The 25592-nt window shown below is 56.0% G+C and overlaps 1 protein-coding gene across 1 annotated transcript in view; it reads left to right on the forward strand.

The window, feature by feature from the left end:
* Positions 1–22924: 22924 nt before the first annotated feature.
* EPHA8 (EPH receptor A8) overlaps positions 22925–25592 on the forward strand; it is a 35449-nt gene continuing 32781 nt past the window's right edge. Inside the window, exon 1 of the mRNA XM_057550867.1 lies at positions 22925–23020. Within this exon, the coding sequence (XP_057406850.1) occupies positions 22927–23020 (94 nt within the window). The 5' untranslated portion in view covers positions 22925–22926. The remainder of the gene's footprint in view (positions 23021–25592) is intronic.

The raw sequence follows: 25592 nt of genomic DNA on the forward strand, positions 1-25592 counted from the left end.
TGCAGCTCCCTGCTGCACCTCAGAGCCGCCTGGAGCGAGATCAAGGTGAGAGCCCGAGGGACATGTCACAGATGTAAGCGGACTTCCTAGATGTGACCTGGCTGTGTGGCCCAAGCGGGCTCGGTGTCTTGTTCTGGCATCAGCGGAACAGGCTGTCTTGACCCATTTGGTGCCCCCATTTCTGTCCCAACCTGGTCTCTTGGCTCGGAGCAGGAGAGGTTTCACCTGGTGGGAGCAGGGCTCTCAGGCAGGTGGAGCACAGAAAGGAGTGGAGGTGGCAGATGCTTGGCTCAGCTGGGCCCCCCTTGTTTTGTACAGGAGCAGCGGTCCCATAATGCCTTGCTCTTGAGTAGCACTCTGCTGCTTTCAGATCCATCACTGATCCTCACGGTAACATGAAAGTTTACAGTATCTTCATTGTTACCCTTTTACAGTGAAGGAATTTAGACGCGGCCTCCTCTGAGGACTTAAGGGTCCTCAGCTTGTGATAAGTGGGATTGCAATCCGGTTTTGACACCAGATGGAGGCTTTCCCCATCTCACTGTGCTGTCCCTGCGACTCTATAGTCCCCACATTTCAGAGCACTTGCAATCATTTACTTGCTTGACTGGCAACATTGCTCTGAGGCTGGAGGGGCATGAATTATTAGTTTGCAAATGAAGAAATTGAAGTTCCAGGAGGTGACATCACTTGGTCACATGGTAAGTCAGTAGCAGGAGTGCAGTCAGAGCAGCTGGGCCCGGCATTACATCCATGCTGCAGGAAAGAGCACAGCTGAGGCCAGGTGAGTGAGGAGACTCGGGGCTCAGCCAGAGTGCTCGCAGCAGGGACGGGCTGAGCGCCCCTTGTTGCCCTCTGCCCTGCCAGGCCACGTGTGCAGCATGCCCCGAGCAGGCGCCGCGTCCACATTCAGGGCACAGGTGAGCGCTGTCCAAGAGGACTCCCTGTGATGAGGGAAGCGGTCTCCTCTGCACCGTGCCGTGCGGGAGCCACTAGTCACATGTGGCTTTGAGCACTTCAAACATGGCCAGTGTGACTGAGAAGCCGAATTTTACATTTTAATTTAAATAGTCATGTGCGGCTAGTGGGTATCGTCTGGATGGCACAGAACTAGCTGGAGGCCCAGGGATGAGCGTCATACGGGAAGTGGCTGAGCCTAAATTCAAACCCAGGTCTGTCAGACTCTGACACCCATGACTTTCCCCCAGTGCCGTGTTAGGAGGGAGGTGCACGTGAGTGAGTGGTAGACATTGGCTGCGGGGCTCAGAACACTTAGTTTCGTTCAGTAAGGCTGTCCCTTGCTTTACACTCGTATGGTTAGTGCCATCGCTGCTCTGTGCCCTCCCATCTTCATCGTCGTTGTCGTCTACACCGTTTATTGTACCAGGGGCTCTACCTCCATCGTGACTGATCCTGCTAATTCCTCCCCAGTGACGTTACTGTTGCCCCGTTTCACAGACGAGCACGTTGATGCTCAAAAAGGTTGAGAAACTTGTCCAAGCTGGGTAACCTCTTGCTGGAAGAGTCACGCTGGTATAAACACAAAATGCCCAGTTCTTGCTCCTGTTTCTCTGCAGCTCTAGACCAGAGCTAAACTGAAGTTAGACGGTGCTATGGAGGCAGCCAGGAAGCCCTCTCCCTGTCCTGTCCTTGAGAAGACATTGCACTGAGCACGCCGCCTGGGCACCAGCCACTGCCCACACAGGAGGGGGGCGGCAGGGGCCAAGCATGCTTTGGGGGGACAGGCTCACCTGTGTGTGTCTGTGGCTTTCTGACAACTATTGTAGTAGAAGGCACTGGCCTCAAACACATTTTTAAAAAAGCCTACCACAATCTTAAATGCAAGTTTTGTTTATCTTGGAGCTAATAAGATACGTGGCAACATGCCAGCACGTTTATAATGAGAGTCATGGGAAAACTAAATTCCTTGTCACTCACGAGCTGCGTGACCTTGGACAGGTCTCTTCAGCCCCACCCCAGCGAGTGGATTAGATGACCTCTAAGGGCCCTTCTCCAATGTTCTGTGATTCCTTATATAGCACAAGTAGTAGAGAAATCAGGATCTGGGCCTGACCCTGCTGCTTTCACATTGTGTGACTTACCTCTGAACCTCTGGTTCCTCACCTGTCCTGGTGCTGCCCGCACAGAGCTGTGAGGCCTGAGCTGGGCAAGGGGCTGCCATGTGGCGAGTGCGCAGGGAAGGCCCTGATGGGCTTCGGGGCTGCACGCACAACACCCAGCAGTACCTTGTCACCCTGCTCTCAAGGAAGAGAAGTTGGAAGAAGGGGAACGTGTCCTCTTTGGGCCAAGACGCTGGCGCAGGTGCCAAGAGCTATGCCAAAGAGAGCCTCCTGTGGTGCCGTCCAGCTGGTACAGCCCTGCCTCTCCTCACCGTAGGAGGGGCTGCGCCCACCGCCGGCACAACAGGGAGGAACTGGCAGGGACAGGCGACAAAAGCATCTAGGCCTGGGAGAGGGAAGCTTCCTGGAGCTTGTGGGGAGGAGCTGCCCCAGGATTAGAGGGCCATCAGCACAGTGGCCCTGCGAGCCCTGGTCTGAAGCAAGCCTAGGGCCTGGGGTAGCCCAAGGGCTGAGAGTCAGGGCTGTGGAATCACATGGTCTAACGTCAGCCCTGCCACTGCCCAGCTCTCTGGCTCTGGGCAAAGCACTTAACCTCTCTGAGCCTTACTGTCCTTATCTATGAAATGGGAAGGATAATAGTCCTTGCCTGCCTCTTAGGATTATAAAATTACACCCGTGAAGGCCCTTACGTGCCAGGCAGAGAAGGGACTCCATAAGTGGTTATTATTAGCTTCCCTGGACCTGACCCCAGAAAGGCCAGCTGTTGCCAGAGGAGACTGTGCTTCACAGTCTGGACTCTGATGCCCACAGGGTAACAGCAGGAGGCAGTCCTGCTCGGAGTTCCACCCCTGACCTCAGTTAGGCTGTGGCCTTAGCGCTAACAGGGAGGGGCCCGGCTGGCTGGCTGGGCAATCGAGACCAGAACCCCAGGTTTATGGGGGGTTCCTCAACCCACCCCTAAGGAGGCCTGAGGAGCTAGGATCCCCTGGATTCCACAGGTTGCCCCCATCCTCTGGTCAGAAGCTTCCCCACAAGCCTTCCTGGGGGCTCATGCGCAGGCTGCCAGGTGGAAGGGAGAAGTGACAGGGATTCAAGATTCCCAGCATGGAGCCCTGTGTACCCCAGCCGCACGTACACACTCAGGGGCAAGCTTACCTCCAGGCCTCGGCCCAAGCCGTCCCCATCACCCACCCATGCCCTCTGCCAGCCTTTTCCACCCAGCTTTTCCCTATCCTTCAAGGCCCAGCCCAAATGTCTCTCACTCCAGAAAGTTTCCTTCAGTTACCTCAGCCAAAATTGTCTTCCCCTGGACTTTTCTGATACCCGGTACGACCCACAATATTGATCATATGGTAATTTGTGTTCATGTCTTTTTTTTTTTTTTTTTTTTTACTGGGGAGTGACAGATCAGACCTGGGGTTTTTTGTATTTGTTTATTTATTTATTTATTTATGGCTGTGTTGGGTCTTCGTTTCTGTGCGAGGGCTCTCTCCAGTTGTGGCAAGCGGGGGCCACTCTTCATCACGGTGCGCGGGCCTCTCACTATCGCAGCCTCTCCTGTTGCAGAGCACAGGCTCCAGACACGCAGGCTCAGTAATTGTGGCCCACGGGCCCAGCTGCTCCGCAGCATGTGGGATCTTCCCAGACCAGGGCTCGAACCCGTGTCCCCTGCATTAGCAGGCAGATTCTCAACCACTGCGCCACCAGGGAAGCCCCCATGTCTTTTTTGTTTTAGCTTTTTTTTTTGTGGCAAAATATACATAACACTTACCATTTTAGCCATTTTTAAGTGTAAAGTTCAGTGTGAACTACATTCACATTGTTGTGCAACCATCACCACTGTCCATCTCCAGAACTTTCTCATCATTTCCTACTGAAGCTGTGTCCCCACTGAACATTTTCATCAGCCCTGAAGGAAGCCCCATTCCCGTTAGCATCAGCCCCCATTCCCCACTCCTCCTGGAAGCCACCATTCTATTCTGCTTCCTGTCTCTGACTTTGGCTAGTCTAAGTTTCTCATGGAAGTGGAATTATGCAGTACCTGTCTGTGTTCATGTCTTAACCCTCCATAGAGCCCTGTGCCTCTACTGAGCGACTGAGTAAAAGCGGCAAATGAAGGAGCAAAAGAACAAAGGTGATGCCTAAGGCTTCCTGAGACAGGCCTGGTCCCCTGCCACGCCCCTCACATCACTGACCTCCTAGAATTCATTCATGTGACGACAGGCATCCATTAAGCACTCACTGTGGCTGAGACAGGGTTCTAGGTGCTGGAGACACCACAGTGAACAGAACAGAATAAAATCCCTGCTCTCGTGGAGCTCATATTTTAGTAGAAGAGACAGACAATAAATGAGTATATATATAGTCTGCTGGGTATTGCTGAGCATCAAAGAGAAAAATTAAATTGGCAGGGGGGGCAGGAGGCATGGGTTAAGGTTAAGGGGGATGATAATTGGCAACTGGAGAGTGAACAAAATCTTACTCTTTATGTATAAAGTGCAGATATGTGAAAAGTACATACACAAATATACAGTGTATCTATGGTATTAAAATTTCATGAGCATGGAGATTAGGGGAGAGGATGTCTTAAAAGGCTCCTTGGGGAACAATAATGAAAAAAAGAGTGAGGGGAGGTCCCTGGCGGCGCAGTGGTTAGGACACGGCGCTTTCACTGCCATGGCCTGGGTTCGATCCCCAGTCAGGGAACTAAGGTCCCACAAGCCACATGGCACAGCCAAAAGAGAAGCACCGGTTAAGAGAGGAAGGGACGGAGGGTCAGGGCTTGGAGCACACACTCATTTGGCCACACAATAACAGGGCTCAGTCCTGGTGCTGGGGACAGAGGTGACCAAGCTCAGAGACACCGCCCTTAAGCTACAATCTAGTGTGGGACAGGCAAGAAACTAGGCAATCATTATACCCAATGACAAGTGCCGTGCTGGGGCCAGGGGTAGGAGTGGGGATGGGGCTCTAGCATCAGGAAGGCTCCAAAGACAGGGCCAAGCAGGGCTGGACAGGTGACTAGGTAGCTCTGGGCAAGGGCAGCCTGCTGGATCCCAGCTCCCCATCCAGGGGCCGAGTGAGCAGATGCCTACACAGAGTGATTCCTTTGGGTAAACGGGGCGAAGAGTGGGTTGAGGGGAGGCTGAGAATTTCCTTCTTTCAGACCCTCAGCTCAAAAATAACATCACCACTGGAAGATGCCTGGAATCCTCCCATTAGAGCTCCATCCCTCAACTTGAAATATTGTTCTTCATGGCAAGCAGATATGGTGGAAAGAATTCCAGACCAGGTGCCAAAATACCTGACTCTTGGTCCCGGCAGTGCCCCAATGTACTGAGTCAGCATCCTGTATCTCTAAAACGGGAGATAAGTACAATCTCTTCCCCCGCCTACTTCACAAGGGCAATGGATATGGGAAGACACATAGGAGCCACCAGTCTCGGCCTACAGACACATGAGCTCATCTACTCACACACACCCCCGTGATGAGGAGATTCCTTCCCATTTTATAGGTGAGGAGACTGAGGCACAGAGAAGTTAGTCACTTGCCAAGGCCACACAGGTAGTAAGTGGAGGAGCCAAGATTTGAACCCACTGGCTGAAAACAGGCATGGGTGGGGTGTGAGAAGACACAGACAGGGGTGGGTTTAGGGAGGCAGATGCATCGGATGCTCAGCCAGGGCGGCCCTGGGATGTCTGTCTGAGAGCCACGATCCCTCACTCTCTGGGCGCCGTTTACAAGCAGAGCACACGCTGAAGAGGTGGGCTTGGGGCAGCCGGAGGCCCTGGAGATCCCAGGCTGGAAAAAGGAAGGCCCGCGGGGCCATACAGCTGTCTTCACAGACCTCCCAACTTCAACTGGAATCTGCTTAGGACATGGATGAGGTCACATCGTGCCCTGGCTCCAACCCCCCAGAGAGCCCAAGATGAAGTCCTGGCGACTCAGCTGGGCAGACAGGGCTCTCTGCAACCTGACCTTGGCCAGCCTCTCCAGCCTCATCACTCAGGATTCCTGGCCTCAAACCTCACTCTCCAGGTTATCAAACTGCCAGTAGCCCCACACACACTGTGCCTGGCCCTGCTGCTGGGGCGAGAAGGAAGAGCGGCCCCCCGCTCCCTGAGCCTCTGCTCGTGCTGTCCCGAAGGCCAGAATGCCTGTCCTTCCCCTTTCCCTGGCCGACTCCTGCTTCCGCTGGAAGGCATTCCGAGCTGTGACTCAGATGTCAGCTTTTTCAGGAAGCCCTCCTTCATGCCTCTGTTGCAGCCTAGGCTTTCCCTGACCCCAGGGGCCGCTGTCTCTGGGTCTGCCTAGCCGGACAGGGCCGGGCCAGAGTCCGGATCTGCGGGTGGACCAGCTGCCTCACTGGCTCTCACAGGAGGCCAGCACAGCCTCATTCTGTGTTATCATCCCCATTGCACAGGGGGAGAAACGGAGGCACTTAGCCAAGGTCACACAGCTACTAGGAGGTGGAACTGGGGTTGTAACCCAGAAGTCCGATGCCAGAGCTGCCATCTCAGCTGTGCAGGAAGAGCACCCCTTCCTGGTGGGGGCAGGGGGAGCTCCGTAGCCTTTGTGGACCTTCCCAACACCAGGGTTCTCGGATTCTAATAATATTAATTGTAGCTCAGTGTCACCTTCCCAGAGAGCCTCCCCTGTCCACACTGCCTAAAACGGTCCCATATCACTCTCCATCCTTTCACCCTCCTTTAGTCGTTTTCATCGCACTTGTCACCACCTACATTTTTATAAATGTCTCTACTCATTGGTCTGTCTCCTCACCTACACTGTAGGTACCACAGGGGCAGGGACCTGGCCTGTGTGGCTCACTGTTGGATTCCCAGCGCCTACGACAGGGCAGGAGCCCAGAAAACACTTGCTGAACGAATGAATACGTCCCATGCCCATCTGCCCAGGGGGCCTGAGCCCTTCACACCTGTCACCCACCCATCCTCCCAGCAATCCTTGAAGTTAGGAGGTAGGCACATTTTTTTCAGAGAGGAAGTGGGGCCTCAGAGTGGTTAAGTAGTGATTTGCTCAGGGCCTCTGGTAGGTAGCCAGTGTCCAGGTCCATCGGATTCCGAAGGCTGCACTCTCAGACACCAGGCCAGAAACGAGGAAGCTGGCACCAGAGAGGCTAACGGACTGGCCCCGGTCTCCTGCCTGAAGACCCTGGCTTTGTTCTCTGCACAGCCCTCTGCTGGGTCCCTGAGGGCCTGAGGCCCAGAGCAGGTCCTATTTGCAGTACTTCCACTCTGCCTTTTATTAAGCACGTAAGGACTGCAGCCTTCACAATTGCCCAGAGTTCAGCTTTGCCTTTTTTTTCCCCCTCTTTAAATGAGCACACCCTTCAGTGGCTGTGGCATCATTAATTCTCTGGTCCCCATCCTTGGTGAGAGCCTCAGGTCAAGATCTTCTGATGGCCGTAGTAGGAGCATTTTCAAGCTCCTCATCCACCTCGCAGTTGTTAGAACTCTCGGAAATTTTGCCCTCTCATCCCGTCCAGTGGCCCAGGTAACACCAGAGGAGACTAGTGTTTGTCTTCCCAATTCTGTCCCTGAGACCTAAGTTCCATCTTCTGGACACTCCTTTCTGGCTGTGTGACCTGGAGCAAGTCCCTTCCCTTCTAGGATGTCTTAATAGTTCTTCCAGCTCAGATGTTCTGAAACCAATAGAAATACGATACAAGCCACAAGTGTCATTTTAAATTTTCTATCAGCCATGTGAAAAGGGTAAGAAAAAAACAGGTGAAATTAATTTAACAATATATTTTATTTAACCCAATACATCCAAATTATTTTCATCTTAATGTGTAATCAATATAAAAATACTAATGAGATATCTGACTTTTTTTTCATACTAAATCATCTCAGTTCAGACTATCTACTTTTCAAGTGCTCAATAGCCACGTGGGACTAGTGGCTGCCATATTGGATGGTGCTGGGCTGGAGTTTTCACCTTGTCTTGACCCCCAGACCCCCAGCCTCTGCTCTCACGCATCCAGGAGAACCGTGGCCCCTGCCTGGGCCTGTGGACTGCCCTCTCTCCCCATCCCTCCCCACCTGCTAAGAGCCAGGCTGGACAGCAGCTATAGGGCCTGTGACACCAAGAGCTCCCTCTGAGGCTGGGGGAGTCCTACGAGGGCTTGAAGGTACATGCAGCCCTGTAAGGCTTCTCTCTGCCCAGCATGGGAAGAGAGGACGGAGGGGAGAAGGGCACTGCCTTCCTCGTCCCCAGGAGGGGGTGAGGTCATGGGGAAAATAGATCTCAGGACCCGGGTTCCATTTTTTTTTTTTTTTTTTTTTTTTAAAGTTTTACTTGATTTTATTTATTTATTTATTTATTTATTTTGGCTGTGTTGGGTCTTCGGTTCGTGCGAGGGCTTTCTCCAGTTGCGGCAAGCGGGGGCCACTCTTCATCGCGGTGCGGGGACCGCTCTTCATCGCGGTGCGCGGGCCTTTCTCTATCGCGGCCCCTCCCGTCGCGGGGCACAGGCTCCAGACGCGCAGGCTCAGCAACTGTGGCTCACGGGCCCAGCTGCTCCGTGGCATGTGGGATCTTCCCAGACCAGGGCTCGAACCCGTGTCCCCTGCATTAGCAGGCAGATTCTCAACCACTGCGCCACCAGGGAAGCCCCCGGGTTCCATTTTTGAGTGTGTGTCCCTTCAATTGAGCCAGGTGCTGGGCTAAACCCTTTACATGAATCATCGCATTTACCCTCCCAAGAGCCCAGTGGGATGTGTGATATTCCGATCCTGATTTCCCCCAGAGGAGGAAACTGAGGCTCAGAGAGATGAAGTGACTCTTTTCCTTGCTCCTTGAACCCTCTCTCATTCTGCCTCTCCCTTTCCCTCTCCTTCCCGGCCATCATGCGTATGTGCGAGTTTGTGTTTGTTGGGGTAGGGGGGACTACAATCTCCCTGGGACACACACACTGCCTTGGGATTAGGCATTATCATTCCTGCTTGCAAGCTGCCCCTTTGCTGGGGGTCGGGGCAGTGCAGGGAGGATGGGCTCACAGCAGTATTCTGGCATCGGGAGACACAGGACTTAGCTCCCTCACCTCAGCTAAGGTGTGAGGGGAAGGGAGGCTGGGAGCAGAACTTTCTTCTCCTGCCCCACCCAGTGCCCTGAGCTACACCCCCTCCCCACACCCCGGGATCCGGCACCCCACGTGTTCGCTGGGACCCCAGCACCCTGGGCGTGGCCCTGAGCGCTTTGTGAACGAGCATCTTCCCAGCGTTCCCATCTGTCTGTTCATCCTCCCCTCCCTGTCTCTTTCGTGCCCTCCCCTGTCCTTGCATCTCTCTCTCCACCTCCGTCCTTGGGCTTCGTGTGAGCCTCTCTCGCTGGCTCCCTCAACCTGTCTCTCTGCCCCTTTCTGACTCTCTCCCTCTCTCCTTCTCTCGCCTTGTTCCCTCTGGGTCTTCTTCTCTTTCCCCTCCTTTCAGGGTTGATCTCTGGGGCTCTATCTCTCCCGAGGTCTCTAACCTCACCCTCATCCTCTCCAGCCTCCTCCTCCTCTTCCTCTTCCTCCTTCTCCTCCCCCCCTCTGTTCCTCTGTGTCTGCTCTCGCCGCCCCCTTCCCCTCTCTCCCTGTCACTTGTTTATTCTTCTCCTCCCTGAGCTTCAGTGGAGCCCCCGGCTCCTCTCAACCTCCTGTTTCTCCTCCCCGGGAATGTGGGTGGCGGCAGCGGCAGCCAGCGAGAGGCCCCGCTGGATGACAGCCGAGCCCAAGCCTCCCTCGGAGCTGTCACCAAGGAAATCACACACCAGCGCCTGAAATTCAAATTAGAGTTTTGCTGAAGCTGCTAAAACACATCAAATACTATCTTTGAAGTCCCCTAGCAAGCTGGTCATTGCTCTTAAACGAGTCTCTGTTGGAAATGAGGGTTGGGCAGAGGGTTTGGGCAGGGCCACCATCCCCGGGCCTGGAGTGGGGGCCCCTCCCTGCCAGGCCAACCCCAGACATGCCCTGTCACATGGTCCCCCCTGGGGGTTCCCTGGGTCAGCCGCCAGCCTCACCAGGCTGAGATCCCACTGCCCCATAGGCTCCCCACCTCTCCCCAGGGGATCAGCCCGCCATGGACTTGTGGAGGGGCAGCAAGAAACAGAGGAAGGAGTCCTGGACAGAGAGCCTGAGGCCCTGGGAGGAGGTGTGATGCGGGCTCTGCACAGATTCTTCTTCCAGGGCCCCGTCCCTCTGCTGCTCCCTGGCAGCTGACTTCACCCCTCGGGGCTTCCTCCACGGGCCGGGGTGAGAGTATTTACCCACACGGTGTGGCAAGGGTGAAATGAGCCATCACATGACTAGGGCCAGCACACTGCTCAATAAATAACCACCATCACTTCAACAGTAAGAGCAAAAGCGTGGGTAGTCAACCAGCATCTTCATCAACTTACGCACCAGGCCTGCCTCTCAGAGCTGTGTCTACGTCCACTCCTTCCATCCTCAGAACAACCCTGGAAGGAAGCTGCTGGGATTATCCCCATTTTACAGAGTTGTTAAGCAGCTCAGGCTCCTCCCCAGCGGCTCTCCCACAGCCTCCCCTGCTGGCCCTCCTGCCTCCCCAGTCCCAGGGTCTGGAGCTCTGTCCCGAGCCTGCCCTTCGCCGGTGGGCTGCACTTCAGTTTCCCCGGCAGCCTTCCGCCCGCCCTTGTGACGAGGTGTCTGCGGGCCCCTCGCTATTCCCGCCGCCTGCCTGGCGCACCCTCCCTGCCCGCCGGGCCTGCCTGCTTTTCCGCCATTGCTGTCCCCCCACCAGTCTGACCTTTCCCACTGCAGATCATCCTTTGAGTTTGGTCTTGTCACAAGCTACCACCGGCGAGGACAGAAAGTTTTCTGCTCAGGAACTTGAAAAGTCCTTGGACTCTTCTTCCCGTTGTCGCTGAAAGATGATCCCTGGAAAGGGCAAAAGTCATGAGACTGAGATGGGAAGATTGAACCCCGAGGCCCTTGGGAATGTGAGAGGGACCCGCTGTGTTTGGAAAAGGCACCCAGGAGGGCATGGCTGACATTTGGGCACCGGCCCTGTGCCTGGCACTGTAGAAGGACAGTCCCCAGCTGAGTGTGGCTCTGGCACAGGGGTGGAGCCCACTGGGCAAGCAGCCCCGTGGAGGGGTCTTGGCCCCAGAAATGGCCACATGTGGCAGGCCCTCGTCTGCCTGAAGAGCAAGGAGGGCACTCAAATCATGCAGTGGGAACCAGTGGGGGGACATGAGTGTATGCTAGAACCCCCCCAACCCTGAGTTTCCCTTGGAGAGGACACCACCCCAGCTCTCCCAAGTTCAAGGTGGCCGGAGAAGGCGCCCAGCATGGACATGTCACCGAGATGAGTTCTGTGATGGCAGAAGTTCATGAGGCTGGGCAGCCTGAGGACGCACCCACCCAGGGCGGGGAGCCAGGGAAGGCGTTTTGGACACCTGAAGTTTGAGTAGTTTGAAGTTGAGTTCACCAGGAGAAGGGATAGGGCAAGGGGAAGAGGAGTGTGCCAGCCGAGGGGCCGGCGGAGGGGCGCTGGGGAACCACGGCAGACTGCGGAAACTGAAGTTCAGTGGGGTTATTGCTTAGTGTGGGGACGGAGGAGTGGTGAGACCTGCGGCTGAAGAGGTAAGCAAGAGCCAGGCCACAGAACTCTCTCTGTGGGGAATTGACACAGAAGAAGGGATTTCTGAACGCTCTTGAAAATTCACTCTTACGGGATTTGGTGGCTGAGTTCAGACTAGCCAGACTTCCCTGAGTATCTACTACGTGAGGTGTACTTAGCACTACGTGAACAAAGATGATTGTCAACAGAGGAGACACCCCTCACAGAGCCTCCTCGGCCCTGAGGCCAGGCTGCAGGGGCCCCAGGCCAGCCAGTATTCACCACGTGATTCAGACAACCATCACGGATGCTCCGATGACCAGGGCAGGACAAGGACTTTTCAGATAAGGAAACTGACACCAAAAAGGAGGACGCCTTGGTCATACAAGAAGCCAAGGTCACACAGGAGTTAGTGTCAAGGTCAGAACTCAAAAGCCCAGACTCCCCATCCAGGGCTTTCAACTCAACCAAATGAGGCTCAGACAAAGCGCGAGGGTCTCGGTTAGGAATCTCCCTGATGGCTGCAGCAACTGAATGCATTCAGCCAACGCACATCTCCCGGTGCCTGCTGTGTGCCAGGCACTGTGCTGTGCATTCGGAGGCTGTGCTGTGGGACAAGCGGGGGGAGGGGGGGATATTAGATCACATCTGACCCACATGAAAGCCGTTTCAGAAGGATGCAGGGGATGAGTGAGTGCTATGCAAATATAAAGTGCTATCTGAAAGAGGAAGAGACCGCGAGGGATGCAGACTATGGAAAGATGCCTGGGACCCACCCTCCCCATCCTGAGGCCAAGGGCACTGCTGAAACCATCTGCCGGGGTTCCCTATCCTACCCTGCTGGGCTGCTCGCTGAGCCTGTGTGCGTGCACGCGTTTGCACACGTGTGCACGGCTCGCGTGTGCACGTGTGATGAGCAGGCGCTGCTGACAAGTGCCCCAGGTGTATTTCGGGGGCCGTTAAATCTCTGTGTTTAATGGCCACAGTGGTCACGGCTGTCATCCAGGATTTCACGGGCTCGTTTACATCTTTAGCTTCCTCCTTCGGAGACGAGTTCATCATCCCCAGCACCCCAGCCCCTCGGCAGTGGTGGGGAGAGGAGGTTTGGTCAGAGCGCTGAGCTCCCACGTTGGGGTTCAAAGCTCTGGTGGGGGAAACAGGCTGACAGAACAAGCCCAAAGCCCAGACTGAGGGCGGGGCAGGGCCTTGGGTGGGATCCCCAGCTGCTGGCACAGAGCCAGCAGGCTGGAGGTGGGCTGGGCCAGAGGCAGATCTGAATGTGGAGATGGGGATCGGGGACAAGCGGGAGACGAGATCCGATCTGGAAGCCGGGAGGTCACAGCTGGGTGAGGTCAGGAACTCCAGAGTCAGCTGAGGGGTTGCAGAAATGGAGCTGAGAGAGTCCGAGGAGTGGGCTGTGAATTCCTGGCTGCACTGGGAGGGGCGGCCCCTTCCTGCCACCAGCTAGAGGCTGCTCGGATCTGTCAGGGCCCCAGAGGCCCCGGGCTGCTGGGAGGGGCGGCCCTGGCTACAGTCTGACTTACCAGGGCTACTTCCAGCTAGAGCTCGGGACCAGCCCCCAGAAGCCGAGATACCAAGGATAGGATGTGAGATAGAATGTAGGTGATCAGGATCCTTGAATTCTTGGCTCACAGCAGCCACTTACCTGCTGGTACCTTTGAGCACATCATTCCCACCTGGAGCCCCCATTTCCTCCTTTATAAAGTGGGTGATCATAAGGCACTCAAGGTAATCATAAGGTGGATGAGACAGACAAACGGGCATTTACCACACTCTGGTGGGTGCCAGGATGGAATGAGGCAACATGGACACAACACTTAGCGCACACCCTGCACACCTTGAGAATTTACCCCAGTGAGCTGTTAGGATGATTAAGGGGTAAGTGCCAGGGACACTGGGAGGGGGGCACCCAACGCAGACTTCTGGACTTCAGTTCAGAGAAGGCTTCAAGGAGGAGGCGATGTCCAAGCTGAGACCTACTGGAGAAGTAGAATTAGGCCCCTTGGGGAAGTGGCAGGGCGAGGGGTGGGTGTTAGGAGACAGAGGCAAAGGTGTGCAAAGGCCCAGTGCAGATAGGAGAAGCGTGCAGGGTGTGACCACAAAGGGCAGAAGCCAGGCCACAAAGGGCTTCGCTTCTCAGGCCAAGGAGACAGGGCTTTCTCCTGGGACAGTGGGATGGCTGCAGGTGGTAAGCAGGGGAGTGTCGCGCTTTAGAAAGATTACCCCGCCTGCGCCTGCGGGTGGAAGCGGGATTGGAGGAGTGGCAAGGAGAGAGGGAGGTGATGGGGTTAAAGAGGGGGATGGATTCACTGGGTGGTCCCAAACCAGAGCGGGGATGGTGGCTGGGCGATGCCTTGGGCGTCTGGGGAGGAGGCTCGCTCGGAGAGGCTGAGCCCCTGCCCATCGCTGTCTCTAGGCGAGGGGCCAGCCTGCCTCCCCCTCATCAGCACTCCCTCCACAGCCCAGGCCTGTCACCAGCAGCCCCAGGAAATATCCCCCTGGAGAGGCCCTGATGGACCTGTCACCACAGTGCCATCCCGCCCAGCCGGCCCCTCACTGGGGAATCTGCCTTCACCAGGAACGTTGTCCTTCAGCCTCCCCCGGCTCCCAGCTCAGAGCAGGGAGGGCAGGGCGCACAGGGCTGAGAAGCTGTCTTTCTTCCCTGAACAAATGACCTTGGGCCAGGGCCGGGAACAGCTTGGCCGGAATTCAAACAGCCTGGGCCTCCGGCAGCCCTGGGCGCTTACCCCCTCTTCCAGTCACATCCCAGGGAGTAAATCTGCATCTGGGATAATTACAAACTAAACTGGACTCTTGGGAGCTCCTTCTAAGTGACCCCAGCCACAGATGGGTCTCCAGCTTCCGAGTTACACTCTGTCTCCTTCCCAAGAACCCCGCCCCAGGGAGTCGTCTGGCTGAGAGTGACATACACTGGTTTGAGCGTCAGGTATCCTTGGGTTCACATCTCATTTCGGCTACTTCCTGGCTGGGTGACCTTGGACAGCTTGCTCTCCCTCTCTGAGCCTCCAGGGAGCCTAAAGTAAATGGTATGATACCCCTGCAAGCCTGGTGTGGGGTGACTGGAGAGGGGAACTGCAAAGCATCCAGCCCCCAGCTGGCACCTCATAGATGACGACCCCTTCTGGCTGCTCATTCCCCCTGCCACTGGGAAGCAGGACATAGATCCACCCCACCTCTCCCTGAGGCTGGCATGTGAGCAAGCCCCCAGCCTGGTCCCCTCTCCATGTCCTGGCTGCTCTGTGGTGACATGGCCTCCCGTGAGGGCCATAGCACTGGACAAAGAGCCAGGAGATTGGGTTCTGGTCCCAGATTTGCTGCTGGCTGTGTGACCTTGGGGAAATCATTTGCCTTCTCTGGGCCTGTGACGCCTCCCCTCCTCCTCCGCACAGGCATACCATTACCGCCCTATTTAGCTCTCCCTCCTTTGGGCTCTTCAGTAGCTTGTCGGTGTTGCCACCATGGCCATGAAAGGATCTGTTCTAGGTCTCTCTGTACTGTCAGGCAAGCAGTTCCCGCAGCGCCGTTGGTGTGCACCCACCCTCCAGCATGCAGCACAGCACCCACCCCCCATCCTAACACTTCTGGGCGTCAGAAAATTGGGTGGAGAGAATGGGATGAAAGTGCAACAGGTTCCTTGCCCGTATGACAGAGGAGCAAACGGGCCCAGGAAGGAGGCCTGGTGCAGCGCTGGGGGACACCCTTCGGTTTGGAGCAGCAGCGACTGAGGCTGCTCGGTGACCAAGCAACGTAGGGCCAGGGCTTCCCCATGCTGCGGTGACTGTGGTGATGGCAGTGGTCGTGGCAGCTGGGAAGGTGGCAGCCGTGGTGCGGGTGAGAGTGGCCTCCGTGCTGGTCACGACCCTGGCTCGGGCTCCTGTAATCAGACCTTCCCAGGCAGTGAGGGAGCCCCTGCCCCTCCCGTCACACCCTCTGCCTCAGCGGCCTTAATGAAAATCAGACACAGATCTTTAGAGCTGCTTAGCATTTCAGTACATTCAATATTGGGTATTACCAAGTCACCCTCCTAAAGCTATTATTCCCTGTTCTGGAGATATGTCATCACTACCCACCCACCCCTAGCCCCACACTCACACCCACCCCCAGCAAGTCATGTCACCCAGGCACTCTCATTCTCCTACACACACACACACACACATAGGGTCTCTCTCTGTGTGTGTCTCTCTGCGTCTCTCTCCCGCCTTCTCTGTCTGACTCTCTCCCGCAAACACCCGCAAACACAGAGAGCTGCTCCCATCTGTCAGAGTGCTGATGTGGGCTCATCTCCTCCCGACAGGCAGAATGATGATAAGGTTATTTTTTAATATCAGGGATATTAATGCTCCTCTTTCTGATAATGAGCCACAGCCCGATCCCTCCTGCTCCCTGAGAAAGGTCCTGGGGCCGGGCGGAGAACAGTGGGTAAAGGGCTGTGATGCATGAGGGCCTCCTGTGTGCCAGGCACCCTTTTAATCACCATACCCCCTAAAGGGCAGGCGGTGGTGTCCCATTTTTCAGACCGGAACCTGACACTCAGAGAGGTGAAGTGACCTCCCAAAGACACACAGCTCAGGGAAGGGCCAGCACGCCCCCAGGGATAACCCACAAATTGTTGCCCAGTATGGCATCTGCTCTCCCTCGCTGCTAACCAACTGCGAGTCTGGACCTCCCACTCATCTGAGTACCCCCGCTCTCCCCTGTCCCAGCTGCCTCAAGACGAAGCCCGTGGGCTCTGGAACCACAGATCTGGGTTTGAATCCTGGGTCTGCCGCTTTGTAGCTGGGGCATCGTGGACAAATAATGTCCCCGCCACCCCCACCTGATTCTCCTCATTTATAAAGTGTAGATAATAATAGAACTTATTTCAAGGGCTGTTATTAAGATTAATAAGAATAGCGAATACTCTGCCACATCATCCTAGATGTTGAGAGCCCCTGGAGGCCTCCCCCACGCTGAGCAGCGCCCCAGAGAGGTAACGTCATTTGCCTGGAGTCACACAGGCAGGTAGTGGCAAAGAGAATCCAGCCCCCATTCCAGGTCTGGGCCAGGCCCCCAAAAGGTGCCAGGACCAAGGCCAAAGTCCTTATGGAGGTGGTCACGTACGGGATATTGAGGATTTGGAGTCCAGCAGGAGCAGAGGTGGTCCCTGCTCTCACAGGAAGGTACAGGTGAGTTTCCTAACTGAGCCAGGGTGTGGAGGTTCTGCAAGCGAGCTGACTTGGGCCAGGGCTCAGGAATGGCTTCCCTGAGGACGATCAGGGGGTACTGGAGGTGGGGCGGGGGCCGTCCCACAGGCAGAGTTGCAGAGGCAAAGGCTGTGCGTGGGAGGGGACACCACCACCGCGCATTCGAGAAAGTGCAGACAGGGAGGAGGTGGTGCCTGGAGAGGTGACAGAGTCCAGACCACCTGGACAGGGCCTTGCAGGCATGGTAAGGATTTGGGTCTTTATCTGGGAGAGTAGTGGAAGGCTCTGGAAAGGTTCTAATCAGGGGAGGGGAGGGCATGGGGCAGGGCCCGGCCATGATATTTTGCACTGACCAGTCTTTCTGGCTGCAGTGTGGTGCACGACTGAAGGGGCTTAGAGAGTGTGCATGGGGGCCAGTGATGTGGGCCCCGCAGTTGTCACGGTTGGAGCTGATGGGGTTCAGGCCTGGCTGCTGGCCATAGTGAGGGGAAGATGGAGTCGAGATACATTTGAGTGGTAAAATCAAAGGACCTGGGGATGTCCTGGGTACACAGCTGCTGGAGAAGGAGGAAGGCGGATAAAGCTCAGGTTCCTGACACATACAACTGGGTGGATGGTGGTGTCGGACAAGGACCAGGCGTGGGACAGAGAATCACGGAGTGTGCATCTGGGCAGGGGGTGTTTGGGGGACCGTGGAGGTGATAATGGACAAAGAGGAACAGAGAGGGAAAAAATAGAGTCCGTGAGGACAGATGATTCCTTCAAGAAGTTTGCTGGGAAGGGGAGGAGAGAGGGATGGGCAAGGGGGGTGAGGGATAAAGGAAGGGTTGGTTCTGTTTTTTCAGGACAGGAAAGACTTGAGCATGAAGGATGGAGCTGCCCAGACCTTTGAGGCCCATCCCAATCTTGTCATCTTTCCGCTCCATTCTGCTGCTGGCCAGTGGTTCCAAACTGCGGAAGTGATTGATTATATGCAAACAGGAGGAAGCAATTAGTCTGTGCATGCCTGGTCATTAATAAGCCTCTTACGTATTTATAACAACACCTCATTTACCCTCCAACCTGAGAACAAACATCCAGAGACCAGCCAGGAATAAGCGGAAGTGACCTCTGAACAGCCACAACCATTGACACCAATCTCATATATTCTTTACTCATGGGAAAGTCCCTCACTTAGAACCCGTTGACTCTTACTTTACATGCAATGCTAATAAACATTCATTTTTTTAAAGTCCACAATAGATTAGAAGTAGCAATTTAGGGGGCAGTTGGGAACTGCCAGAGGTGGGAGCTCTACAGCAGAGAGCAGAGGCAGCTGACAGCCTGAGAGTGAGGGAAGAGACAGAAATGCTATTAAGCAGAGAAGCCCGGGCTCATTTAGTGAACAAGGGAAAATAGGTCCACCCATCTCTGTGGCCCTGAAGGCACCTCTGTCTCCTACTGTCCCACAAGCAGTGGCTTGATTAACTCATCTCTAGATCCTTTTCCACATGAAGATTCAATGATTCTGTGTTCACAGCAATGACTCTGAGCCCCTGAGAAAGGGCTGAATTACATTCGGTATTTTCTGCTTCAAGAGGACTTTTTTTTTGAAATATTTTAAATTGTAAATTTTATTTTAAGCTTTGGTGCCTACAGTTCCTGAAATATTCCCTTATGTGGAGGGGGATTTTGTAATTGCCTATTTAATGATCTGCTTCCCCGTTAGACGGAAACTCTGTGCCGGGGGGGCCCCCCCATCTTATTCCCAGCATCTGGCACAGCCCTGCAGGAGGGGCTCAATACATAGCTGTTGAATTACTGAATTGATTAACAAAATTAATATTACATACCAGGCAATTGCACTCAACAAATATATTATTACACTTAATTCCACCTATTTTTACTTTTTAACATAGCTACTAGAAAAAAATTAAGTTACATATGTGGCGCACGCTGTATTTCTATCTGACAGGGCTGTCTTAGGCACTCCTGCCCTGGCTCTAGAAGTACAAAGTTTAAACACCTTCCCCGTGGTCCAGGCGAATCTCTCCTATGTAATGTAAGCTACTTCCTCACTAGTTCCTGGGGGGCTTCCTCCCCTCCAGCCTGGGAGCACATCACAGGCAGGGTACTATCTTATGACCTGGGAACCCCAGCACCAGCCCAGTGGAGGGTCAGCTCTACGCTCCCTTCATGCCCATTGCAACTCGGGAAAATGGGTACAGCAGGCACGTCACAGATGGGAAAACTGAGGCGCTAAGCAGGGAAGCAACATGGGTTTCATGTTAGGAAGCCGGCTAAGATCTCCAATGGCTCGTCCAGGCCTGGGGGAGAAGAAGAAGTTTCTATGCAAATGTGAGGAATGCCCACCCCCTCCGGTCCCCTCACAGAGTGAGCCAGGCGGAGGGTGAGGAGGGGCAGCGGAGTGGGGTTTCTCTGAAGGAGTCTAGGCCCTGAGTGGACAGTTTGAGGCAATAAGACATCCAGGGCAGGGGCTAGGGTGGCTCAAGGATGAGCGGGGTTTAACCGCTGGCCACTGAACCCAACCCCACACACTCACGCACACCCATCTCCCGCCAGACACCTCTTCTACCTGTGCCCGAAGTGGCGCCCTGCAGAGCTCATCCCTCGGGATGCAGGACAGCCCGGCTCCAGGCCCCTCCTTTAAAGTACAGAACGCCTTCCAATCCCAGCTGTCTTTCTAGGTATCCAAGCACGTTTGCACCTGTGAACTCACATGAGGCTCACAGCAATCCTCTGAATTGGTGGCATATCCTCATTATGCATTATTCTCGTTATTCTCACATAGTTGGAGAAACTGAGGCTCAGAAAGGTCCAGTGAGAAGAAATACTCTTGGGAGAGTATTTATTCCAGGAAATGGAGAGTGTAATGGGCTTGTCAGACGTTCCTGCAACTCCCCTTCCAACTCCCAGAAGGAAAAGACAAGGGTCAGGGAGCTGGCCCTCAGGTGGGAAAGGACTGGCTCAGAGGCCTTCCTGCTTGGTCAAGTCCAGCCCTTTCCACCCCACCTCCACCTTGCTCCATAGAGTAAGGTCCCAAGGCGCCAGTGTGCCAATGGGAGGGGGTGAGCGCTGTTCAGATGCACCCCCTGGAGAGTTGAGGTCAAGCTCTCGTAGCAGATCCGGCTAGCGCAGCTGTGCAGCAATCCAGAAAGCAAGGTGTCCTGTAACCCAGAAACGGCCTTCCAGCAATGACGGCCTCAAGCACTGGGTCAACAGGGTGTGGGCTTCTGCCCATCTGCTCATGATTTGCTGGATCATTCAGCTAATGTCCCCAGAGCACCTACTGTGCGCCAGGAGGATGCAACAGGACCCAGCCGGGACCCTGCCGTGGGCTTTCAGAACCCTGTCCGGAGAGGAGACACATTCCACAACCATCACGGATCCCGCTCGTGCGCCTCACAGACTTTCCCACTTCGTCAGTCAGCCCTCGCAAACCTCACTCTCCTTGTCTTTAAAATGGGGTGAAAGCCCCAAGTTGCAGGGATTCCATGAGAGAGGGATGCAGAGTCCAGCCTGGGAGGTGCACAGTGAGTGAAGTGAAGTGAAGCTGGTGGGGGGCGGGGCTGGGGCGCTAATGGCTTCTTCCTCCCCGTTGGCAGGCTGGCAACTTGCTACTTGGAAACCCGGGACAGGCAGAGGGAGAGGTGTGGGAGGAGAGACCCCAGGAGAGGGTGCACCTGGGCTGGGGTGTCCTGGGAGTATCAGAGGTGCAGAGAGACAACTGAAAGCAAACCGCTCTTGGCCCGCAGAACGTTTGGTGAAATGAATTTCTTATTTTGTCAAAGAGGATTCAGAATATGGAGCAGGCCCCTGACAGAGAGCCACCCCTCACGCTCACCGAGTCCTTCAAGGATTCCCCAGCTTCCTCACCTGCAAAATGGACAAAACCCAGGTTTGGCTGGCTCCACCTCAACCTGGGGGTGCAGAATCCCAGCCCCCAACAAAGCTTCCTCCACCAGCAAATATTTCTGGGAACCCTGGCCGGGGTGTGGGATGCCCATGAGTGCCGTGACTGCATCCTGCACGGTCTGCATCTTTCTGCCCTACCTTGCCCACTGCCCCAGTGGCCCAGGAGTGAGGTGCCAGCCAGGGACTCTTCTGTCTAAAAGAAGCCAAGAAGGAAGGTCTGCAGTCCTGAGAGCTGTGGCCACCTCTCCACAGGTTTGCACACACTTGTTATTAAAATGTTTCCATTAGCTGCCAACTTTAAATACTAGGAGACACCGCATAAAAATTCCAGATATACAGCTTCTCTTGAAAACGCAGAAAATTGGGCTCATACCCCCAGGGCAATGTTGACTGGAGCTGGGAACACTTCCCTTGGCAAGTTTCATTAGCCTGCCTGCCTGTCTCACATGGGCATTTGAGTTTGCCTCTCCGGGTCTAATCCAATCTGCTCCCCTGAACCCCAGCCCCCTTCACAGCATCCCTGAACAGTCTCTAGCTAGTGTCGCTTTGAACGCTTCAGCTAACAGGGGGCTTACTACATCTTTGAGGCAGTTGGTCTGAGCTGTTAGAAAAGGGCTCCTAATACGAGCCGTCTTCCCCTTTCTGTAACAAAGAAAGACGCACAGGAAAGAAGTGGGTTTTGGAGTCCAGCGGATCTGGATCTGAGCACCTCTCTAGCATTTAACCAGCTGTGTGATCTAAGGCAAATGATGGCCATTCTGCACTTCAGTTTCCTTAGCTGCACCTCCCCTGCGGGGCTGTGTGAGGCTTAAAGTAGCGCAAGTTTATAAAGCGCCTAAAACAGGGTCTGGTACACAGCACACACTCCCCAAATGGCCTTTATCATCCCATGTAACCTCCAGCCGTTGGTCCAACTCTTCCCCAGTGAGCACAGGAGTGGAAGTGTATTCAGAGGGGGCTGAGCAGTGGTGTGCACCAGCTGGAAGGCAGAGCAGAGGTGAGACTTGCCCCAGTGGGCACACACTTGCCAGCCAGTCCCCAGGAGCTGCAGATCTCTTATCTGCTTCCTGGACAGCTTGGCCCACCAGGTGCTCACCGGGCTGGAGGCTGGTAGGTCAGGCTTCAGGAGGGAGCCCCATGACACCATCCTCCGCCTACAGCCTGCAGCCTTCCCAGGATGAGATCTCTAATCCTGGGAACGGAATTGGAGTGAATGAAGTCAGGGGAGGGGAAAGCAAGGAATAGTAACCACCATCATCCAAGCTGGCCACCTGGCTGTGTGCCTGGCAGTATGCCGGGCACTTTACCTGGGTCCTTGAATATAATTCTCAAAACCACCCTAGGACATAGACACTCTTGTCCCTGTTTTACAGACATGGAAGTTGAGACTCAGGGAGGTTAAGAAACTTGCCCAAGGCCAGCATTGAAACGTCTGCCTGGTCCCTGAGCCTGAGCTCATGATCACCGCACTCTAAGGCCTCCCGAAACTCGAGACTCGAGACTCGGGGTGCCCAGTCATTGGGATGGGGGAGGGGAGAGAATGTTTAACTAGAAGTGCTTCTGAGTTTGCCTCTGAGCCTCTGTCCGTGAACTAGTGTGTGTGCATCACCCCACGAGGCACTTTGAGGGGGCGCGTGTGCCTGAGGGTCACGTGTGTAAGAGAGAGTGTGCCCGCGTGTGTCCATGCGGGGCCTCCCCGGGTGGGTCCGTGGGTCCCGGTGTCGCGTGGCGTCCGAACCGTGGCTGGGTGCGCGGCGGCTGAGTCCACGTGCAGACGTGGGGCGGGCGAGGGCGAGCGTGCGCACGGGCGGCGGGCGGCGGTGTCCGCGGGTCGGTGTCCGCGGGTCGGTGTCCGCGGCGGGCTCCGTGTCCCCCCCCCCACCCGCCTCGGTGCTGATTGGCTCGGCGCCGTGACGGGCCGGCCCCCGCCCGGGGCGCCGGCGGCGGCGGCGGGCGCGGGTGCCCGCGTGTGCGCTGCGAGTCGGCTTGTGCGCCGGTGTGTGCGCCCGTGTGTGCGCCCGGCAGCCGGGTGTGCGGGTGAGCAGGGAGCGCGCCGACGCGCGGGCCGCCGCGGCCGAGCCCAGGGTGCGCGGCGTCCCCGCCAGCCCGGCCCGGCCATGGCCCCCGCTCGGGGCCGCCTGCCCCCGGCGCTCTGGGTCGTCACGGCCGCGGCGGCGGCAGCCACCTGCGTGTCCGCGGCGCGCGGCGAAGGTGAGCAGCCGCGGTGGCGGCGCGGCGGGGCGGGGCGGGGCGGGGCGGGGGGGTGGTGAGGGGCCTGGGGGCGCGGCGCGCGCAGCCAGAGCGAGTCTCAACTTCCTTTCCCTCGACCCCGAATGCCAAAGGAGCTGGGATCCCTGGGTCTGGGGGGGCAGGCGTGGCACCGCGGGAGAGACCTGGGGTCAGGGGATAGAGCGATGGCGATGGGGACAGGACTGAGGGAGAGGGACCGGAGGGCTTGAGGATGAGGGACAGAGACACGGGGTCAGGGACAGGAGGACAGGACTGAGGGATTCGGAGCCGGGGACAGGGAACTGAGGCTCGGACACTGGGGATGAGGAGACAGGGCGGGGAGACGGAAGACAGGAGAAGAGGTACAGGGCAGAGAGGAGACAGGGCAGAGGACAGGGGTGGGGACAGAGGACAGAGAGCAGAGTGACAGAGGGACACAAGGATGCAGGGTGAGGTTCAGAGAGCTGAAGGAAAAGGGGCTGCGGACAGCGTGGAGAGATGGGGACCAGGAACTGGGAAACGAGGACCAGAGAACAGGACTGGGTTTGGGGGAAGATGGGAATGAGGGGCAGCGAATGAGGGTCTTGGAAGTGGGCCGGGCTGGAGGGTTGAGGACTGGGGGAGAAGGAGGGACAGCAGCCAGGGAGTGACAGCCGGAGGGGAGGCAGCTTTGGTGGGCACTGGGGAGAAGGAGCCAGTGAGGGCTGCAGACGGACTGAGGCAGGAAAGGCCCTGGAGAGCTGGGTCTTGTCCGGAGTCAAGGCTGGGGCAGTCCGGTCACTCAGGGGACACAGGGTGGGGGTGAGGGCTGAGCAGTTGGAACCAAAAGGGTCGGGGTCTCCACACACCTACGTGCGAGCGTGCACGCGTGTGCACACACACACATACATCTTAGCCCCACTGGACCCCCCAGGTCCAGCTCAGGATGCCACCCTGGGTTCTGCTCCTCACCCCAGCCCCTGCCCTGGACCTCCTCTGCTTTTGCATCTCTGCCAGGAGGAGACTAGACCTGGTGCTCTGTGCAGGATCCTGGGACTGACATCCTGGGTCCAGAGCTGCGTTCTCACCCTGGCAGGATGAACTTCCAGGTTCCAGGAAGCTCCAGAGCCAGTGTTCCTCATCCACGCTCAGATATACCACAGATCCACCCCTCACACACGAACGGCTCACAGAGATGCAGTCGTACCCACAACCAAACATGCACAAACAAACACGTGTTAGGATTCACACACATAGACCCAGGCCTGTAGAGACTCATGTGCATGGACAGCCCCCTCCCCACGCCATAGTCAGATGCACGGAAATGCGGCCAGTACACGTGTGCACACATATACATGTAAAGATTCATGCACATGAAAATATGCACATCCGTGGGCAGACATCACACATATAAAAAGACCCTCAAACTTGCATTCGTGTCCACAGAAATGCATGTGCACAGAATAAACGCACACAGACATAGATAAACTCATAATCTCCAATGAAACGGGGGCCACACAGGGAGCAGGGACCCTAGCAAGGGAGCTGAGGGGAAGAGTGTGCAAGGGGCCTGGGAGCGCTTGGAGCTGTGGCCTGAGGACACAGTTTTCCCAGGGCTGGATGGGGAGAAGGGGACAGTTTCTTCACCCAGCAGGATTCTGAAGGGCCCACATCAAGGCTCTGGGCATTGGGTGGTGCATCCCCAGCTCCTTGCTTCAACTCTCTTCTCCGGCGAGGAGCCAGCACCCTCCAGAATCCCAGGCTGGCAAACCCCAGAGCCCCTGGGGAGGGGACTTTGACCAGGCTCCCTAGCAGAGGACAGACCATTAGCCTGGGAGAGAGGATGTGTCCAGGGAGGGGCGACAGTTGGGGAAGAGGCAAGGTCTCAAAGAGAGGAAGGGGGGACATCTGTCAAGGGTGAGAAGGAGGGAGACGTTGTCCAAGGGCCAGCCCATACCTATCTGATCAACACAGCAGGGTACCCATGGCTGGACATGGGTTACCCACGCAGGTCTGACAGTCCTGGGTGGAGACCTGGGGCATGGGTTCCACGTAGAACAGCCAGGAGTCGCTGGGCTGGTGCAGAGCCAGGATCGGCCAGGGAGACTGTTGGAACTCAGGGAGGGGGCTCTTTTCCCAGCTGGGGTCCTGCAAAGGTGACAGTGCCCCAGGCTGCCCAAGTGCCCATATGCCAGGTCCCTCACAGTGCTGGGGACGGTCCTACACCTGCAGAGATGCCCCTGAGCCCCACCAGACTCGAAGCCTTATCACTCTGTGGTGTGGATTATCCACCACTTCGGGGGTGATCTCCGAGGCATTCACATCTTGGCTGACATCCCCTGGCCACCCCGAACTCTCCAGCCTCACCATCATGCGCTGCGTCCTCAGGGAATGTAAATCAATTTAGGTATTAGTCTCAGCGAAATGGAATGGGGGAAGGTGACAGTGCTGGAGGAAAAAAAGAAATCGCATAATGCCTTCCACAGTCGAACAGGAGAGGCTTAGGAATTATCTGTGCTTCTCAGAGCAGGAGAGGGACCCGTTTGATCCCCCAGAACAGCCTGGCAAGTAGGCC

The sequence above is a fragment of the Balaenoptera acutorostrata genome, chromosome 1 (genome assembly GCF_949987535.1).
Source record: "Balaenoptera acutorostrata chromosome 1, mBalAcu1.1, whole genome shotgun sequence".
NCBI classification, from domain to species: domain Eukaryota; kingdom Metazoa; phylum Chordata; class Mammalia; order Artiodactyla; family Balaenopteridae; genus Balaenoptera; species Balaenoptera acutorostrata.